The 20,056-nt window shown below is 45.2% G+C and overlaps 1 protein-coding gene across 1 annotated transcript in view; it reads right to left on the bottom strand.

Moving 5' to 3' along the window:
* Positions 1 to 19,432: 19,432 nt before the first annotated feature.
* Positions 19,433 to 20,056, bottom strand: part of MAP6 (microtubule associated protein 6) — a 44,539-nt gene continuing 43,915 nt past the window's right edge. The window contains exon 4 of the mRNA XM_065658483.1: positions 19,433 to 19,502. Within this exon, the coding sequence (XP_065514555.1) occupies positions 19,433 to 19,502 (70 nt within the window). The remainder of the gene's footprint in view (positions 19,503 to 20,056) is intronic.

The following is a 20,056-nucleotide window of genomic DNA, read 5'->3' as shown; positions in this document are numbered from 1 at the left end:
TCAGCAAAGCAATTACCTCCAGAAATCAGCAGTTCTGACCAGAAGTGGCTCAGGTGGTAAAGCACGGGCTCTGCTGTGCTGATCCACTGTTGACCTGCGGTTCATGGACCACTAATGAACTACAAACCCATTAGAGGTGTTCCACAGAGCAGAAACCAAGTGTATTGCGTACCAACACTGCCCCATTGCTAAAGGTCTAGAGACATCATCAAGGGCTGGTCCTGACTGCCGTCAGTACCTGGAAGCTGATGTGGAATTGTACCAATTATCTTAGTGACTGATTTTTTTTTTTTTTTTTTTAATAGTCAGCACTGTTAAGCTGTGCTTTTCTAAAGCAATAAACTTATTTCTGCAAGGAAAAATATTCTGATTATCCCTCCCTTATATAGATATGCACTCCTTCACTGATTGCCAAACAGCAGAGACAAAGTGTGGTGTATTTTGCAAATTGCTTGGATGCTCTTTAGGTTGAAAAGTGTCTGGGAAATCTCTAACGTTCTGCTCCTACATGACTTTCTGAATGAAGCACCTTCTTCCACCCCACCTGAGTGTTATGGGCAGGAGTTGAGAGAAGGATTAACAGGGGAGAGATCATAGAATCACAGAATCATTTTGGTTGGAAAAGACCCTCAAGATCATTGAGTCTAACCAGTAACCCACCCCTGGCACTGACCCATGTCCCTGAGAACCTCATCTTGGTGTCTGTTCAACCCCTCCAGGGATGGTGACTCCAGCACTGCCCTGGGCAGCCTGTTCCAATGCCCGACAGCCCTTTCTGGGAAGAATTATTTCCCAAGATCCAACTTCAACCTCCCCTGGCACAACTTGAGGCCATTTCCTCTCATCCTGTCATGAAGTGCCCAAGGACTTTGGTTGTCATGTCCGGAGGGGAAAGAGCCATACATGTGGGATCACCAGGAGAGTGGGACATGTCCTTCAAAGATGACATCTTGGATGAATTTAGCAGCCAGATTTTCCCACTGAGGAAAATGTCTAAAGCAAAACCTTGTGGTTTTGCCCCAAACTTAGCCAATCTCATGCAAATTCCAGCAGCTATTCCCTGTGAAGACCAAAGATTTTAGTTGCAAGATTTTAGCACCAAGATTTTAGCTGCACGTTGAAATCTTGACTTGCAAGGAAGGGGCTCAAAAGCCCCTCATAAGCAGCTCAAGAGACGATGGTTGAGGTTGTGAGGCAGTAAGACTCCATCTTTCTCCTTGTCTTTTCCTCAGAAATGAGTGAAACGCACAGGCTGAAACTCTCATGGCAAAAATAAAGGTAACAAAAGGCCCTGGAAATCTCAGCTAAGGATTTAAAGGCAATAAAGAAATAGTGTCTTTGGAGGGGAGCAACAAGACAGTTCTAGCAGCACTAAATCCAGGTAGGTGCATAAAACCATTGTGGGGTAAGGGAGGGCCAAATTTTGCAAGTGTCAAGGTCTGAACATCCCAGTGTTTTCATTCAAGCTTCTCTTCAAGCAAAGCAGGAAAAGAAAAATATCTCTTGTCTGCAGAGAGCCTTGCTAATGGAAATATGCAATAACCATAACAATAACTTGGTTTTCTCATAGGCTCAGGGTAGTTTCCCTATAATATCAGGAAAATATATAGCCTTTCTTGAAGTAGCAGAAGCACCCCATAAATCAAAGTCTTAATTGAGCTGAAGATATTTGCCAGCATTTGAGATTTGATTTTTCTGCTGAACTGGAGTCAGATTGAAAACAGTGATGCAGGGAAGCAAAAAGAAAACCCGAACACAAAACCAGGCATATATTAGACCACAAATATTCATTAGTGAATCATAGCAATAAAAAGGAAATGAGTCACAACCCTAATGCCCTAAGAAGCAGCTTACCCAGAACACAGCTTAATCAGAATCTTCAAGGACCAAATCTTAGACTTATGGGTGTGGGGGTTTTTTTATGTTTTGATTTGTTTGGTTTGGTTTGTTGGGGTTTTTTTGTTTTGTTTTGTTTTTTCCCAAAAGTGTCCATTTTATCAAATGGGTCAAATATGACTAACTCTGAGCTTGTTGTCATAAATGGGTTAAGAAATGCACAGAGCCAGGCATGTGGTCACACAACATCAACTCCGTCCCTTAGGGCTGCCTTTAAACACCTGGGAAAGGGTTTTTCCAAACTCTTCCAGATGTTATGCTTGCAGCTGGCTCATAGAGTCCCTGGACGTACGTGGAGGTTCTCCAGGATGGCCTCAAACTCCTCACACTGAGCACCTACTGTGAATAAAAAGACATTTCCTAGAACAAAGGACCTGCCTGCACCTCTCTGAGCATACAGGTGATCTTGTCCTAAGAGCAGAGCTTGGCTGTGGATCTTCTCACCCAGCCTCTGAAAAAGCAGAGATCTCCCCTGAGCTGGTCGTCTCAGAGCTTAGAAACCATAACTGTTAGGAATCTTACCACTCTCTCAGCTTTATAATATTGTAACTTCATTTCAATATGGTCTTCATCCCACAGGCATAATGCCTGATATCTACACCGAGTACTGGATAATATTCCTGAGAGTGAGAGCTCTGCAAATTCCTATTTCGTACACAGGGAAACTGAGGCAGACAGTAAGGTGATTTTCCCAAAATTACAAAGTGAGTCAACCCTTTCAGAGACTTAAAAAATTCCAGTTGAACCATGGTAGTTGCCTCTGCATTTGCTGAGCATCCTCACTAATAGCACCCAGAGTCGAAAATGCCCCTTTTTGCTCAATGAAAGTCATAAACTGAGTCAAAGCCAGCAAATCTGTGACAGCTTGTGCTGAGCACCCTAGATGTATTTGTATGAAAGGTCTTTCACCTTCCACCAAAGGGAAAGGAGCCTTCGTCTTCAGCGGGAGGCTCTGCCTTGGCATGGACATGCAACAGAAGGGAGGAGAGTTCAGCCCATTCCCTGCTGAACTTGAACTTGGAGCAGACTGTGAGACAAACCCCGATGCTACAACCGCGCTTCCTTGCTTGGTGATCACATCTCCCTGTGGCAGATGTAAAGAAAAGAAGCCTCATCAATTGCTTAGTCTTTAAAAAATTTCTTAGTCTTTAAAAAATTTCTTAGTCTTTAAAAAATTTCTTAGTCTTTAAATATAGGACGTTTAGACTGCTGGAGGGAATTTTGACGCAGGATGCAGGACACCTGCTGTGTAGAAAGGCTGGGGCTGGAGGTCTGCAGAGGGGTTTTCACAGAATCACAGACTGATTGGGGTTGGAAGGGACCTCTGGAGATCATCCAGTCCAACCCACCTGCTAAAGCAGGGTCACCAGAGCAGATCACACAGGAAGGTGTCCAGGCGGGTTTGAATGTCTCCAGAGAAGGAGACTCCACAACCTCCCTGGGCAGCCTGGTCCAGGCTCTGGCACCCTCAAGGTAAAGAAGTTTCTCCTCATATTCAGATGGAACCTCCTGTGTTTCAGTCTGTGCCTGTTGCCCCTCATCCTGTCGCTGGGCACCACTGAACACAGTCTGGTCCATCCTCTGACACCCACTCTGGAGATTTTTATCAGCTTTAATCAGATCCCTCTCAGCTTCTCTTCTCCAGGCTCAACAGCCCCAGGTCTCTCAGTGTCTCCTCATCAGAAAGATGCTCCAGACCCCTCAGCATCCTTGTAGCTCTCCACTGGACTCCCTCCAGCAATTCCTTGTCCTTATTGAACTGGGGAGCCCAGAACTGGACACAGCTCTGCAAATGTGGCCTCACCAGGGCAGTGCAAAGGGTGAGGAACAACCTCCCTCAACCCCCTGGCCACACTCTTCCTCATGCACCCCAGAAACCATTGGCCTCTTGGCCACAGGGCACATTGGTGGCTCATGTTCAACCTGTTGTCCACCACGTCCTTCTCCACAATGCTGTTTTCCAGTGGGTCAGCCCCTCACCTGTTCTGGTGCCTGGGTTTAAATACAAGGTGTGCTGGGCAACTCCATGGAGCTGAGACACTGTTGTAGCTGGGGTTTGGCCTCAGCACCTTCCTTCCCCAACCCATTCGCATCCCAGGGGAGGCTGCATCGATTCCCAGAGGCACCGGCTGCAGATCGAGCAACTCAGCCCAGTAAGGTCAAGATTCATGATTTCTGAATGGATGATTCTTCCCCGAGACTGATTTGATTTGATTTTTTATCTTATTTTATTTTGTCTTCCTGGACAACTCACCGTTGCCGCATTTCAATTTAAAAGGTGGGGTTTTTTTTTTTAAATCACTCTGAAGGGGCTAAATTGGCTTGCTTTGTTTTATTTTAAACAGAAGATATTAGAACTACTTTGAACTTACTCAGCTTTTTGCAATGATTACCTGCTTTCTAGAACATGACTGTGTTGCTAATGTGTGTCAGGACCATCGTTTTACCCATGGGGAAACTGAGGCATGGGCAGTGACTGTGACATTCCCCAAGGCACAGGGGAAGGTTTATTGCTGGAATCTTCACTCCCTTCAGCTGGTTCCTGTGCTGCAGCCTCAAGCCACTCGCAGGGAAATCACAATTCACAGATGCAGTTTTACTGACTGCCTTTGCACACTGTTCTGGAAATGGCTTTTATGAAGGCTAATTAGTTTAGAAAAACAACTGCAGAAACGAGGAAGAAATGTAATGATCCTTGCGGCAAACCAGCATGCACAGTGAACCTCCAGGCAGACTGATTGAGCAGAAACACGGCACATTTTGGACCTTTTTATTAAGGAACCAGGCTAAAGGCATCAACTGAAATGTATGGATGGGGAAATCAGGAAGCTCATCAGGAAAAGTCATGGAGAAATATTATACATATCCACAGGCTCAGATGTTTGAACAAGGGTGGCCAGTTTTGCCTGAAGAAGTAAGTGGGGAAAGCAGATAATCAGGTGGCCAGATGTTACTCAGAAATTAACTGCTACAGAGCCCTTTCACATCATCATGAGGCATTTTTTTAGGGATGTGAGGTAGGGCCAGTGATTCTTTTAGCATTATTAGATACAGAAGCAGCCTGAGGCAAGCCCTGCTTAAATGGAGCAGCTTAGGCATAGAAAGTTTTGGTGACCTCTGTTAGGGAACAGACTGCCTGAGCTTACTGATAGAACTTGTTTAGAAACTGCTTGTATAGAACTCGCTTATCATAAGTAAGGTCGCTTAGCATAACTTCTGCGAGCTATGAACATCTAAACTTTCTGTTTTGTAAAGTAAAAAAGACCTCTGAGTCTTCAAGCTGGAAGATAAGGGGAGTTGTGTCCCTGGAGATCATGGAATCGTAGAATAATTTTGGTTGGAAAAGACCCTCAAGATCATCGAGTCCAACCATTAACGCACCCCTGGCACTACCCCACATCCCTGAGAACCTCATCTTGGTGTCTGTTCAACCCCTCCAGGGATGGTGACTCCACCAGTGCCCTGGGCAGCCTGTTTCAACGCCCGACAACCCTTTCTGGGAAGAAATTTTTCCCAATATCCAATCTAAACCTTCCCAGAGCAACTTGAGGCCATTTCCTCTCACCCTAAATACTCTCGATAGCATCCAGCCACAGCAGGAAGATATTGTCTGGTATATTATACAATGGAGCAGGAATAAGAGCGTTGTCCTATTTCTGAGTGAGATGTAACGAGGATTTGCCTCATCAGTTTGGAGTCAAGGTGCTTATCTGTGATATAGTATCTCTGTGCTTGCCCTCTCAAAGAGCTGACCCCCATGGTTGTGAGCTCCTCATGCTTCCCACCCATCTTGCTGCCCATGGCATGGATGAAAACACCTACACTGTGCCCTGGAGGAGCTCAACCAAAAAGCCTGCACAGGTGTTGCATTTGTGAGGTGATGCTTTTGGAGAAGAAGAAGTTATTATGTTGGAAATCTCCTTTACAGAGTACTAAATTCACTAGACAAGCCCTGTTCAGAGAGCTCAGTGAGAATATGAGAGGGATGGGATGGGATGGGATGGGTGATTGGTTGTAATAAACCCAGAGCAAACCACAACACGCACGTCTGTAGCTCCTGTAGTCCTTAAGTCTCTTCCCTCCTATCCTACCTAAATCTTCCATCTTTCCCCAGTACTGAGCTCTGAAAGATGAGAGCAGCTCTGCCATAATTAAAACTGCATGGTCCAGTGAACTGGAAGGAGAAAGGCACCAGAGATGGCAGATGGCAACACTGGGGTCTGTGCACGTGAAGCATCTTCTTTAGGGAGTTCAGCTGTTCTCCAGGGTCACCTGAGTGACTGGGAATGGATTTTCAGATTTAGACATCCTTCAGCTTTTGCATGGACATGTCTACTCCAACCCTTCCCCACAAGAGCCCCCAGCTTTCAAAAGCAACTATGTACAATCAGTTGTGACCAGCCCTATGTGCAAATACCCATGTTTTGAGCACACAGGAGGTTTGCGAATGTGTCTGTACCAAAGACTTATGCAAATTAGGTCCAGAGAGATGAATGCATTCATTTAGGAAGTGAAGCTCAAGATTTGGCCTAAAGGGATGAGTGGTAGGTGGTTCTACCAGAGGTTAATAAATCTCGCAAATGAATAGACTGGGTGATCTAATAGCTCCTTTTTCATTTCATAAGTACTATGATTTTAGAGGATATTTAATGACTTTGAATAATAAACAACAGCTCTCCAAATGGAAAAAAAAAATCTTATGTGATACAAAAATGAAATCCACTGAAATTATCCATTGAGGTTAAAAGAGAGGAGAAAGAGAAGATCAATTCTTCCTATATTTTTCCTCCCTATGAATAGCCACTTTGTACCAGACAGAGAGCATAGCCAAAATGCTGGGTTCAAATCTCTACTGGATTCAGTAACTTGAACCAGGAACTGATTGCACCCATCAGTGCAGGTCTGAGAGACTACAAGACTCTGTGGCCCTGGGCACATGCTTCTGGATTCTGTAAAGGTGCTTTGGCTTTGGAGATGATTTTGGGTGCCTTTCTCTGAACCCTGTTTTGGGTAGAAAAGCTGAGAATTTAGGTGCTGGGGTGGCTTCCTTTCCTGAATTGTTGGAGTTGCTGTGATCCAACAGCCTGTCCTTTACTGAGGGTGGTAAAACACTGGCCCGGGTTGGCCAGAGAGGTGGTGGATATCCCATCCCTGGAGACATCCCAGGCCAGGCTGGACGGGGCTCTGAGCAACCTGAGCTGGTGAAGATGTCCCTGCTCATGGCAGGGGGGGCACTGGATAAGCTCTGAAGGTCCCTTCCAACCCAAACTATTCCGTGATTCTACGATTGCCACAGAAGGTGTGATGGTGTCATTATCAACCTACACAGTCCTGTCTCATCTCCCACACAACATGGAATCCGCCCTGTTGCACGTCAAGCTGCCTTTTCTCAGTGTGACATCATCATGACCTCACGGACAAAAGGAAAGTTCTCACCTTTGTGTCAGTTGCCCAACTGTGTCTGTAGCTCATGGGCACGGTACAAAAGGGACAAAGCAGACTGTAGATGGGCTAAGTTGCCCCTCAGCATCACCTCTTGGAGGACATGTCCACCCGCCACAGTCCAGCCCTGCAGCCCCTTCCCCACAATGGGAAGAGCCACCAGCTGCCTCTTGCTTCCAGATGGAAGTGGAGGGGAGGGAAGAGTTAACAACATTTTCCACAGTAAATCATCTGCCTGCTGTGAATCAGTGAAACCTTCATCTCCATTCATCATGGCCAGAAAAGCAATAGCCGAAAGGCTGAGCATCTTGTTCTGCTCCACAGACAGGCTTGGCTGCCTCTTGTGCTTCCTCCATGCTTTAATTTTGATCATTAATTACACAGGTCGTCTCTGTCTCATTCCTGTCTCTTTGCTGAGGGGCCTTTTGGAGACTTCGTTTTCTACAGAGAGACTGGATGGGAGCAGACAAACTCTATAAAGGGCTCATGAGACAAGGGACCTCTGAACATCTTCAGCCCAGCACCTGCTCAGAGTAGGATTAGCCCCAGCACTAGGCCAGAGTGGACATGTCTTTGTTTAGCTGTGTCTTTCACTGGTGGTGCCAAAAGGCAATGGGCACCAACTGAAATACTCAAAATCCTATTTAAATGTAAGAAAAAAATTTCCAGTGCACCAAACACTGGAGCAGGTTTCCCAGAGAGGTTTTGGGGTCTCCATCCTTGGAGATATTTAAAACCCAATTGGACAATGACCAAGCTGACTCCAGTTTGAGCAGGGAGTCTGGACTAGATCATCTCCAGAAGTCCCTGCCCACCTCAGCAACTTGATGATTCTGTGATTTTCCAGAAACTGACCCATTTAATACCTAATGCTAAAGACATTAGCCATATGTGCTGGATTAGGAAGAGGCCTCCTGGTTTTCAGGAATCTCAGACTGTTGCATGCAATGGCCTATACTTTGTAAAATATATGGCTCCTCCAAGGGTAAATTTGAATCTTACATGTCTGTGGTTTTACGTGGCCCAGTTTCCAGTAGCAATATTGATTTAAGGGCTTCCCTTCTTCCCCTCTCTGCTGAGAAGAACACTATGGACACCATTCACTTGTTTAAGCTGGCAGGCACTGGACTGTGAAACTGGCAGAGTCAAGGGACAGGGACAGTATTGCCACCAAAGACTTTGTGTTGTGGGACCAAGTCTTGAAGCAAATTCAAACTTGATTTTTCCTGTGGGAACCTGTGTGTCTTTGGGAGAGAGTATAGGATACATCCACGGAGGGGAAAATAGGGTAAACAGGGCTGTTTGTCAGCAGCCTGGTGGGGGCTGGTGCTGTTGGCTAATTGATGCAGCTGCATGTAATATTTTTTGTCATCATTTTAATTGAAATCTTGTCACAGACTGTACACAGCCTAATGCTGTAGTTTTCTCATGAATAACTCAGAATAATTATCAGTCTCAAACATTGACTAATCTTCATAACAACATCTCACAATAGAGAGAAAAAAATAATTATCTCTGCTGTATATGTGCCACTATTGAAGCAAAAAATCAAATAGCATGTCCAAGATCATGTGCAAAATGAATGGTAGAGCAAGGAACAAAGTTATGTGGTTTCTGGCTTCCAAGTCGTATTTGGCATCATATTTATGGCATTGATGTTTCTTCAGAGTTAGAAAAAAAAAAAAGTACATTAGTATGGGAGAAAGAGAACTGCGAGAATAAATGTTATTCTGGGAAGGAAGTTGGAAATGAAGAGAAACCAAAGGAAGGGACCATCTTCTGCATTTCTGGTTTGACTTGAGGCTGGAAGTGCTGAGAATATCACAGGTGGGCTCAGGCTGTGCCAGCATTTCCAGAAATCTGCTGCCACCTCAGGGACTGGGATCAGAGAACATCTTGGAAAAGAACCCAAACTATTATCAAATAAGACAGCTGATATTTTAGCCAAAAATGTCAAACCCAGTTTCCTGTTTCTCAATGGAGACAAATCTATTTTAGATAGAGCAGAGTGTCTGATCGATCAGGAGGTGGTGAATGGAGGGAGGAATACTCTGTTGCCAGTTATAGGCAAATATTTTTAAAATTCCCAGGTCCTAGAGTAATATGAGACAACCAGTTCCCGTTTCTCATCATCTCACTCTGCACACTTTTTTTTTTGAGACAATCTTAAAAATTTCATGGGTTGCCCCTGAACGGTCGTATCAATAATGAGCAATTATTTGCTCAATTTATAAGCAAAAAAGCCTCTAACCCACTACTTTTTGATGACAGTCTGGTGAATTGGAGGGAAAAGGGTGTGAAGTTTTGATTCCTGACAAGCTGTTGCAGAGGAGAGCAGTGAGCCCAGGGCAGAGAGGACGAAAGGATGGAGACCTGATCCAGCATGGTGTCATGGGGACGTCTGATCTGACCCGGCCGAGCTGGGGGCAGTGGGGATCCACACGCTATCAGGACACAAATGCCAGGAGGCTGTCCCTGTCCCTCATGTCCTGGCAAAAAACTCACTGTGGGCATACTCAGTGCCACTCCTTGACGGCAGTTCTGGTGTCATCTCATTCCTCCCCCCAGCTCAGGACACCTGGATGAAAGCTTGTTTTCATTGAATCACAGATAAAATCGTTTGGGTTGGAAGAGACCTTCAAAGCTCATCTAGTCCAACTCCTGCCATGAGCAGGGACATCTGCACCAGCTCAGGTTGCTCAGAGCCCCGTCCAGCCTGGCCTGGGATGTCTCCAGGGATGGTTCAGCCACCACCTCTCTGGCCAACCTGGGACAGGCTCTCACCACCCTCAGGGCAACAATTTCTTCCTCATGTCTGGCCTGAATCTCCCTCCTTTAGTTTCAAACCATCACCCCCTGTTCTATCACAACAGGCCCTGCTCAAAAGTCTGTCCCCATCTTTCTTCTCGGCCCCTTTTAAGTCCAGAAAGGCTGCACTAAGGTCTCCCCGGAGCTTCTCTTCTCCAGCTGAACAGCCCAACTCTCTCAGCCTGTCCTCCCAGCAGAGCTGTTCCAGCCTCGGGTCATTTCTGGGGCTCCTCTGGCCCCTCTCCAGCAGGTCCATGTGTGTCCTGTGCTGAGGACCCAGAGCTGGCCCAGCACTGCAGGGGGGTCTCACAGAGCGGAGCAGAGGGGCAGAATCCCCTCCCTCCACCTGCTGCTCACGCTGCTGGGGATGCAGCCCAGGACACGGGTGGATTTCTGGGCTGCAAGCGCACGTTGCCAGCTCATGGCCAATCTTTCACCCCCAGCACCCCCAAGTCCTTCTCCTTTTTCACTTTATTTTTTTGCCAGCCTTTCTATCCTCTTTGTTAATAATCCACACCTTTGCAGAAAAGAAACCTTTACTGCAAAATTGCCTTTTCCCCATACAGAAGAAAAAGGCAGGGAGACCATACAAGGCAACATTTCTTGTGATTTAGAGCATTATTATAACAGTTTCATGTTTCCAAATGGAAACATCATTTGTGTCATGAATAGGGTTGTCTCCTATTTAAAACACTGCCTGAGGCAAAGGTGCATTTCTACGTGTGCTTTTCATGGAGATCCTTGAAAGCGCTGGAGACAGTACGAGCTGGTACCTCCTTGTCCTGTGTTTGCTTGTCATGATTAAATGTGGCAGGATGGTTTTTCCAAAGAGATCGGCCTCCATTCACTGTCTGATGTTTCAGAAGTGCCCGTGTCCCCATGTGCTGCCGAGATCTCTCTGCTGAAAACGTCTCAGGAGCCAACCAGCTCTTCCAAAATCGAAGTCCCATCTGCACAGATGCACTCTTGGCTTGCTTCACAGTAGCACTAAAATGAAATCCAAACCAGATCCTGCCAGTGAGTGAAGAACTCAGAGTTGCAAATTGCAACCCATGTGTTTTTAAGCACAGTAAAAACACTACGTTCATCCTTCCGATTCGGTGGGTTCATAGAATCATTTTGGTTGGAAAAGACCTTGAAGATCATCAAGTCCAACCATTAACCTAACACTGGCACTAAACCATGTCCCTAAGAACCTTGAACAATTTGTCCTTTGTCCTCCTTAGCTTAGCAATGAACTGATTGAGATGTCTCCTTCCTCTGTGCTGTCGAACAAGGTAGATGAGATGAACCAAGAGGGAAAATTCAGCCTGAGAAAACCTGGAGGATATCTAGGAGTTTTTCAGTGAAAGCCAATAAGATACCTAAAATATTTTGGTTTTTAACACAGAAAAGGACTGCCCACAGTCAAAATCTTTTCTGCTCAGGGTCCATAACTAGAAATGGTGAAGAACAATGGAAAAAAAGGAAGTGTATATCTTCTGTTATGCATAGTGGCAAAGAAGGAAAGAAAATGAATAAGAGAAGCTGGCAGCAGGCCCAGGGCAGTGACCGTCCTGTGCTGGGCACTGGGGAGGCCAAACCGCGAATCCTGGGGGCAGTTTTGGGCCCCTCACAACAAGAAAGTCCTTGAGGTGCTGGAGCGAGTTGAGAGAAGGGAACGGAGCTGGGGAAGGGGCTGGAGCACAAGAGATGTTCAGAGAAGGACAACGACGCTGAAGATTGTTACAGTTAAGCCGGATTTCTGGAGAACATCCTTCTCCTCCTAAAATGCACCCAGCCTAAACACCTTGCCATGAGTTTAGTTAGCATTTTATTAGATTGCATTGTTTTGAGAAGCGTTGTCTTTTGTTACTGCTTTGGGTTTTGTTTCCTGGTTTGAACAGATGATTTATGATATTTCTGCAAGACATAAATGAAGAACTGAGTCCTTCTTCTGTCATGATGGTAAGTCCTAGTGGATGGATGATCATGTCTATTATCAGTGCCCTGTGCAATACATTTATGCTTAACACGAAAATAGCTCATGCTTTGAAAACCTGCTGTTCTGGGAGTTGTGATTGTGCAGTTTCATGAATATATATTCATTGTTCTTCCCGAGGAAATATAAACAAGGGATAGTTAATCAAAAATGGGCTACACGGAGGACAGAGGAAAATCAATTATGTTTTCTTGAGCTGCCTTATTTAATCACTTCTATGAAGATTTATATATTTACATGATAAATACTGAGGACCCAGGCAAAAAAGAGTGATTCCTTTCATATTTACTCCCATGCGAAAATATTCCTTTATGTTTTTCTCCTAGAGCAATTTAGGAAATTATTTTTAAAGAAACATTTTTTTTTTGTAGCTGCTAGACTCAGATTGGTAAATATCTGTTCTTCCATTGGTTTAAGAAAATGTGATTACAGCAAAAAGCTTAAAGAGATGACTGGAGAATAAAACACACAAAAAATATAATCCAACATCAGCTTTAATTTAATTACTTTTAATAACTTGTGAACTCTGCGTGCATGAGATAAAATGTTTAAATACTTGGGGATTTGGTACATCTTTGAATGAGAACATCCTGATGGATGGGCTCCAGCTGCCGAGCCGGGATCCAAGGCTGCGTTATTCCATTATTTGGGAATCACAGAATAGTTTGGGTTGAAGGGACCTTCCAAGCTCATCCAGTCCAACCTGTGCCCTGAGCAGGGACATCTGCACCAGCTCAGGTTGCTCAGAGCCCCGTCCAGCCTGGCCTGGGATGTCTCCAGGGATGGTTCATCCACCACCTCTCTGGCCAACCTGGGACAGGCTCTCACCACCCTCAGGGGCAAAAAATTTCTTCCTCATGTCTGGCCTGAATCTCCCCTCCTTTAGCTTAAAACCATCACCCCTTGTTCTATTGCAACAGGCCCTGCTAAAAAGTCTGTCTCCATCTTTCTTACAGGCCCCTTTTAAGTACTGAAAGGCCACTAGTTTGATTTTGCTGAATGTCAGGAAGGAAGAAGCTGCATTTTTGGATCCTAGGCTTGACATCCGTCTGCTGTGTTAAATCATCCACATTCCACAAAAGCCAAGGTTCAAAACAATGTAATGGTGTTGTTTTACACCAGGATTTGGCCCACGCACTTTCCTATCACATCATCTGAAAGTTAAGAGTATTTTCATTGTAGCTTATAATTGACTGTGCCAGTTAAAATACTGCCTGTGTGCATTTGACTCCTTAAACCATCCCAGGGCACTTCAAGGATCTGGACTAACTCAATTCGACACAGTAGTTATGTTCCTGAGGAAATATCCTCTCAAACCCTTGTTCCTCTTCCAATAAAAGATAGCACAACTACCAGCCTTGCCTCACAGGTATCCGTACATCACCAGGACTAGAGCAGATCTCCTACCACCATGAATTCATGATATGGTGAGGATCATAAGCCTCAGTTACATCTAGTGATCCACTTTGGACCACAGTGGGGAAATCTGCAGCTCAGGGGGGGTAAGTAATGTAGTGGTTTTGGCACCCTGAGAAGTGTGAATACAACTTTATGGGAAGGATATTTTAGGTCTTGCTATTTTTGGTGGTTCATCTCTATGGAGAAAGGAGGCTGAGGGGAGACATTCTCGCTCTCTACAACTGCCCAAAAGGAGGTTGCAGCATGGAGGGTGTTGGTCTCTTCTCGCAAATAGCAAGTGATAGGACAAGAGGAAACGGTCTTCAGTTGTGACAGGGGAGGTTCAGATTGAATATCAGGAAAAATTTATTCCCAGAAAGGGCTGTGGGGCATTGGAACAGGCTGCCCAGGGCAGTGCTGGAGTCACCATCCCTGGAGGGGTTGAACAGACAGAGATGAGGTTCTCAAGGACATGGGGTAGTGCCAGGGTTGGGTTATGGTTGGACTTGATGATCTTGAGGATCTCTTCCAACCAAAATGATTCTATGATTCTGTGCTGGTTATCTCTGACCCAAAGGACATCGTGAGAGTATCATGATATTTTATGTGATTTGTGATGTTTTGCACTATAGGCAAAGTAAAAGCAGGTCCATTTCTTTCTCTTCTGATCCAGACCCCAAACACTAGCATCTTCTCAGCTGTTTCAGCTTTCTCCTTCCCCTGAAACTTGTGGCTTATCTTGCATCAAAATACCATTGGGGGATAATACCTTCCAGCCTATCTCTGTTCCATTACCCCAACATGGAAAAGCCATTTCAGGATGGTGATTTCATTATACATCATTGATGGGGCATAAATTATTAAAGCAGATTCATAAAAAATGGAAGACATTTTACACAGAGAAGGAGTCTTGACAGTAACCTAGATATGTCACAAAAACTGATTGCCACCAAATAGGAAAACCTGCCCCTCGCCAGAGCAAAGAAGGGTAAACCATGAAAGATGCATGAAGGTAGAAGGAGACATGAAGTGACTCGGATGACAGAGTGGGAGATAAACACATCAAGGTAAAGGAAACAAAAGAGAAAAGACAACGGAGGAAAAGGGGAGTGAACAAAGGTTAAATAATTCAGGTCAGAATTTTTCAAAGCCTTGAAGAAACGAGAAAGCATAAGTCATCTAGGAATCATTGGAGGAGGAAAACCAACCCAAATCCAACATACTATTCACAGCGTCAGAAGGAGCTGTTGGATTTTCTGTGTTGTTTGGACAGACCTTGGCTGGTGTAAATCAGCAAGGAGTCAATCTAATTGAGGGTATTTACACTTTCCTGAGGAAGTGGCCCATAAATCAGAAGGGCAAATCCAGGGGATGCCATTCCAGCTGTTTTGGCCACTTTACACCGTGGATGCTGTTGGCCGCAAATCCTAATTGAGTCCCCCTCAGTTCTGCCCTGATGTTTGATGAATTTATCTGGGAGCTCTCCCCAGCCACCGAGCTCCTTCACTCACTGACTCATTAAATGGAAATAACCCACCAGATAAGGAGTTTTGCAGCATTAATCCATGTTAATGCTGCCAGTGCCGCTGGTGAGCAAAGCATCTCCTATGAACTTTACACGTCTCCTCAGCCTGGGTTGTTCTTTTCCCTGAAAATCAGAATAAGTCTTCAAATCTGTGAAGCCGAGGAGCTACAAAGGTGAAATCCAATCTGAAACACCCTCCTAAACACTTTCCTCTTCTTTTCCAGTACTGCTGCTCCTCTTCTTTAGAGAATTCATCCTTCCTGGACCAGTTTTATTGCCCAGCTCCTGGAGGGGGGAACAGAAAACTTTGCCTCTTGCCTCTATCTCCCTCTATTTCATTTAACTTATGATCTGGAAATATTCCTTTTCTCTCCTGGCTCTAATTCCTGGTCTCTTGTGTTGCTCTCATTTTAGCCTTGCTTGGGGAATTCCCTCCTCTCCCTCAGCCTTACAGATTTGCACCATTGCTGATACAAAGCACAGCCAAAGCTGTGAGGATGTACCAAGTACACTGCAGATAAAAGCAATCATGCAAAATTCAGTTGTATTGAACTAGGCTTGCTGGTGGGAGAATAATTACTATTAATCATGTCTACTACAGTAATACCTCAGGATAAGAACAAGATGGGCAGGGCACAAAATGGGGAAAACTCACAGCTACAAATACTTTGCAATCTAAAAAGAGAAGCATGGTAGGAAATATATAATATGTTGGGTGGGCAATACAACAGTTAGTGGGAGGAATCCTACAGGGAAATATTATGTAGGGGAAGAAAAGTTAAATAGAAGGAGAAGTGGAAGGAAGCAAGAGTCTGAGGACAGCAGGAGTAAGGGAAATATTGGCAATGGAGAACAGAATCTGCCAAGATACAGAAAATGTTATTAATAAACAGCAAATGTTCCAGCTCATGGGAAAAAGAAGGGGGAGATGTTGAATTTAATCAGAACACTGCATTTCTATATTAAATGAAATCTGAATCTTTTTTTTTTTTCTTCTTTGGTTTGTCTGAAAGATGGTACCCAGTCTGGTGGAAAAATATGTGGTTATTTATGAGTTACACAAATGTTTTCTAAAGTGGGCATCTTCTGCCTTGATTTGGGTCAGCATTTAAATCAACTCTGTGGTTTCAAAACCCAGCTCTGTGAAATTTCACCTTCCTGCTTTGGGCACATTTACCCACAGTTTCCTTTGGTTAAATGAAAATTGGTGGCCACCTGTTCCTTCTCTCACCTTGTGCTGAGCTGCTTCAGGGAGCTGAAAAAGAGTCTGTATTTTGGTGAATGTTAGGGCTGGCTTTTCTGCCCCTCCAAGACAGCTCCCTGAAGATCAGATACTGATGGGAGAACAAGCCTTTTTTTCTTTTGTTTTCATAGAATTATAGAATCATAGAATCATTCTGGCTGCAAAAGACCCTCAAGATCATCAAGTCCAACTATTAACCTAAATCTAGGACTAACCCATGTCCCTGAGAACCTCATCTCCACATCTGTCCAACCCCTCCAGGGATGGTGACTCCACCACTGCCCTGGGCAGCCTGTTCCAATGCCCAACAGCCCTTTCCAAGAAGAAATTGTTCCAAGATCCAACCTCAGCCTCCCCTGGCGCAACTTGAGGCCGTTTCCTCTGGTCCTGGCGCTTGTTCCTGGGGAGCAGAGCCCGACCCCCCCTGGCTCCAAGCTCCTTTCAGGCAGGTCAGAGATCAGAAGGTCTCCCCTCAGCTCCTGTTCTCCAGCTGAACCCCCAGCTCCCTCAGCCGCTCCCATCACACTTGTGCTCCAGCCCCTTCCCCAGCTCCGTTCCCTTCTCTCAACTCGCTCCAGCACCTCAAGGCCTTTCTTGGCGTGAGGGGCCCAAAACTGCCCCCAGGATTCGCGGTTTGGCCTCCCCAGTGCCCAGTCCAGGGGGATGATCCACCAAGGCATCCACCATGCATTGGTTACTACAGATACTTGCATGTAGATAAGATCCTTGACTGACTGGATCTATGGTGCCTTTTTTGTGCATGTTCATCTGATTCAGAGGCAAGTGATGGGCCCTGAGAACCATCAGATGCCTGCAAGGTCCTGCTTCCACAGGACAGCAGCAGCTCCAGGGATCTGGAGCAAAACCACTTGCAGGCCACCAACCTCTGGAGCTGGAACTTTGGATGGGGCTCCTCTCTAATAATTGTGCAATTGTGGTAATTATACACAAAAAAGTTAATTACTTAGTCATGTGTAACAAGGACCCTGCAGCTCCTGAGCAAGACACACATCCAGTGTAATTATTCACGGGCATGTAATCTACTTCCCTTTGTACTGAATATTTCATTAGTTACTATTCACATCTTCTCGGAGGTGCTTTGCAATGGTTCAGTGATCGGATTTACTCTAATTATTCTTCTTGGCTTGTATGAATACTTTTGCTACATATATTCCTCTGTATTTTATCCCTTTGACAAAGGGGATCTTTCCAATCTTTTTGTTGCTGAAGAGAACTCACCACAATGCGAACGTCAGGAGCTCAAGGCAATTTTATGTTCCTGCTTTGCCTTCCAGATCCTTTGGGTGGGTGTCTCTGGTTTTGTCCTGTATCTGTACAGCTTTTGGCACCCTCAGGACTTTTGGCCATCACAGGGTGTCTCTAGCAGTGGTACAATATGAATAACAAATAGCAGTAGTAACCAATGGTCTCTGCAAGTGAAGGAGATTGGATCTCCTAAAACATTCACTCATTTTAATGCTGATCCAGCCATTGCTGGTATCACTCTTAATTTATTCCTGCACAGAACAGGAAACTGTATAGGAGGAGCACTCATGCAGGAGGAGGAGGTGTATCATGGACTTGAATTTTCACTTTGAAATAGAATCTTAGAATTGTGGAATCATTTTTGTTGGAAGACATCCTCAAGATCACCAAGTCCAACCATTAACCCACCCCTGGCACTAACCCATGTCCCTGAGAACCTCATCTCCATGTCTGTTCACCCCCTCCAGGGATGGTGACTCCACCACCACCCTAGGCAGCCTGTTCCAATGCCCCACAGCCCTTTCCAAGAAGAAATTGTCTCCAAGATCCAACCTCAACCTTCCCTGGTGCAACTTGAGGCCGTTTCCTCTGGTCCTGGCGCTTGTTCCTGGGGAGCAGAGCCCGACCCCCCTGGCTCCAAGCTCCTTTCAGGCAGTTCAGAGATCAGAAGGTCTCCCCTCAGCTCCAGTTCTCCAGGCTGAACCCCCCAGGTCCCTCAGCCACTCCCATCACACTTGAGCTCCAGACCCTTCACCAAAGCCAAGGCAGTTTCCTTCTGAACTAGACCCAGCAAACCAGACTCTCTGGTTCTGGAGGGCTTTGGAGCTCCATGGAAGCTGCCCAGCTCTCCCCACCTCTGATGAAGTAGCTGCCTTGTATAATTAATTTGGGAGGCAAGAGCAGCCTCCTGCTTAAATTTAGTGCTTGTGGAAAGTAAAACAAATCTTGGCTCTAAGTGTTATAACACTTCAGTCTAAACCTGGAGTGATTTATTGTGGTGTGCTGGGCCAGTGATTGTTGGACCTGCATCTGGGTATTTCATGCACTTGGCCATCTACAGGGAACGAGCTGTTGGGCCGGACTATGTCTCCCATCACATGCTGAATGTGTCATGTGGACATAGGGAGCCTCACTCAGAAAAGATGGACATGCAGAACAACCAGACATGCTAATCCCATGAACCAGCTACATTTGCCTACAACATTTCCAGTTTGTACTTTACAATTTTGCAATGAAACATTTTTTGAAAAATGCTGAGAAGGAACGCTGTTTCACCAGCAAGTTTTGGGGTCTTATCCAGCATTTGACCTAAATGTAAAATTGAACAATTTGAATGTTAACAGCCTCAGAAAAAGATCTGAGATGTTCTTGGCTACAACCCCATATGAAGGGGATCTGCCAGATGATGCACAAGGTGTGCTTCACCTGGTGACATCCAAATGTGAGTTCCTGATAGCAGTTAAGATTTTATAGTGCATTAAATCTTACAAGAATTTTTGAAAAGAGCTGCTAGGCTTCCAGGGTAATGTCTGCAATCCAATATGATACTTCCATGAGTTATGGATGTAAATCTGATCTCTGTGTTGCCATGCAAACTAGAAAGAATATTGAAACCAGTGCAATTTCACAGCTATGAATAAAGGGAGAACTGGACCCATTTTCTTTCTCTGACTTTACTGAATATAAATCAAGGCACAAACATGCTAACTGCATTACACAGATCCAGGCGACCATAACTTCTCAGTGCTTGAGAGACAAGAGGAATTGTCATTCAGCTCTGATCATCAGCTTTATTATATACCAGCCAGACGATACACATTTCATGCAGACTATATGTTTGCTCCAACCGTCGCTCAGGAGAAAGCGTTCGACTTCATGTGGGTTGGTCCTGCACTAAGGTACGTGGTTCTTGGTCTGTAGCACCAGTGTTTTTTTCAGGCGTCCTGGAAGCAGAGAAAGAGAATCATTGCAAAGCTGTCAGAGCAATCGGCTGGAGCACAACAACAAAATGCCACCCTCGAGTTGGAATTTGCCCCGTGACAAGTGGCTCTGCAGAGCGCTCCCCAAGCAACCCGCACATGTTTGATACGTCCTCAGGCTAGTTGGTGAGCCTGATCCTGGTCCAAAACCCATGGATGTCCACAAAATTGGGAGAGGACTGGAGGTCTTGCCCTTTTGACCAGCCTCTGGTTCAACAGTGACCAGGATCAGGCCCACCCATCGGCTGTGAAAAATGCTTGCCAATTGATTATAACCTGCATTGAACGAGCACCTCACTGTAAAATTGTCTCACAAAGAAGCAGTTTCTTTCCCTCAAGGTGGATGGTGAAAACCCTATAATGTGAGGGAGTCGAGCTCTTTTGGTCCTCAGGAAAGTGAGCCCAGCTAACACATGCTATCCCAAATCTGAGAGGACTTCTACTCAATAACCCCAGGTGACACCAAGAGGTGACAGTAGCACCAACGCGTTGGATGTTTGTTAGCATGAGCTCTGGGG

Source organism: Caloenas nicobarica, chromosome 1, assembly GCF_036013445.1.
Source record: "Caloenas nicobarica isolate bCalNic1 chromosome 1, bCalNic1.hap1, whole genome shotgun sequence".
NCBI classification, from domain to species: Eukaryota; Metazoa; Chordata; class Aves; order Columbiformes; family Columbidae; genus Caloenas; species Caloenas nicobarica.
Note: the sequence above shows the minus strand (reverse complement) of the source record. Positions and strands in the feature narration are given on the sequence as shown.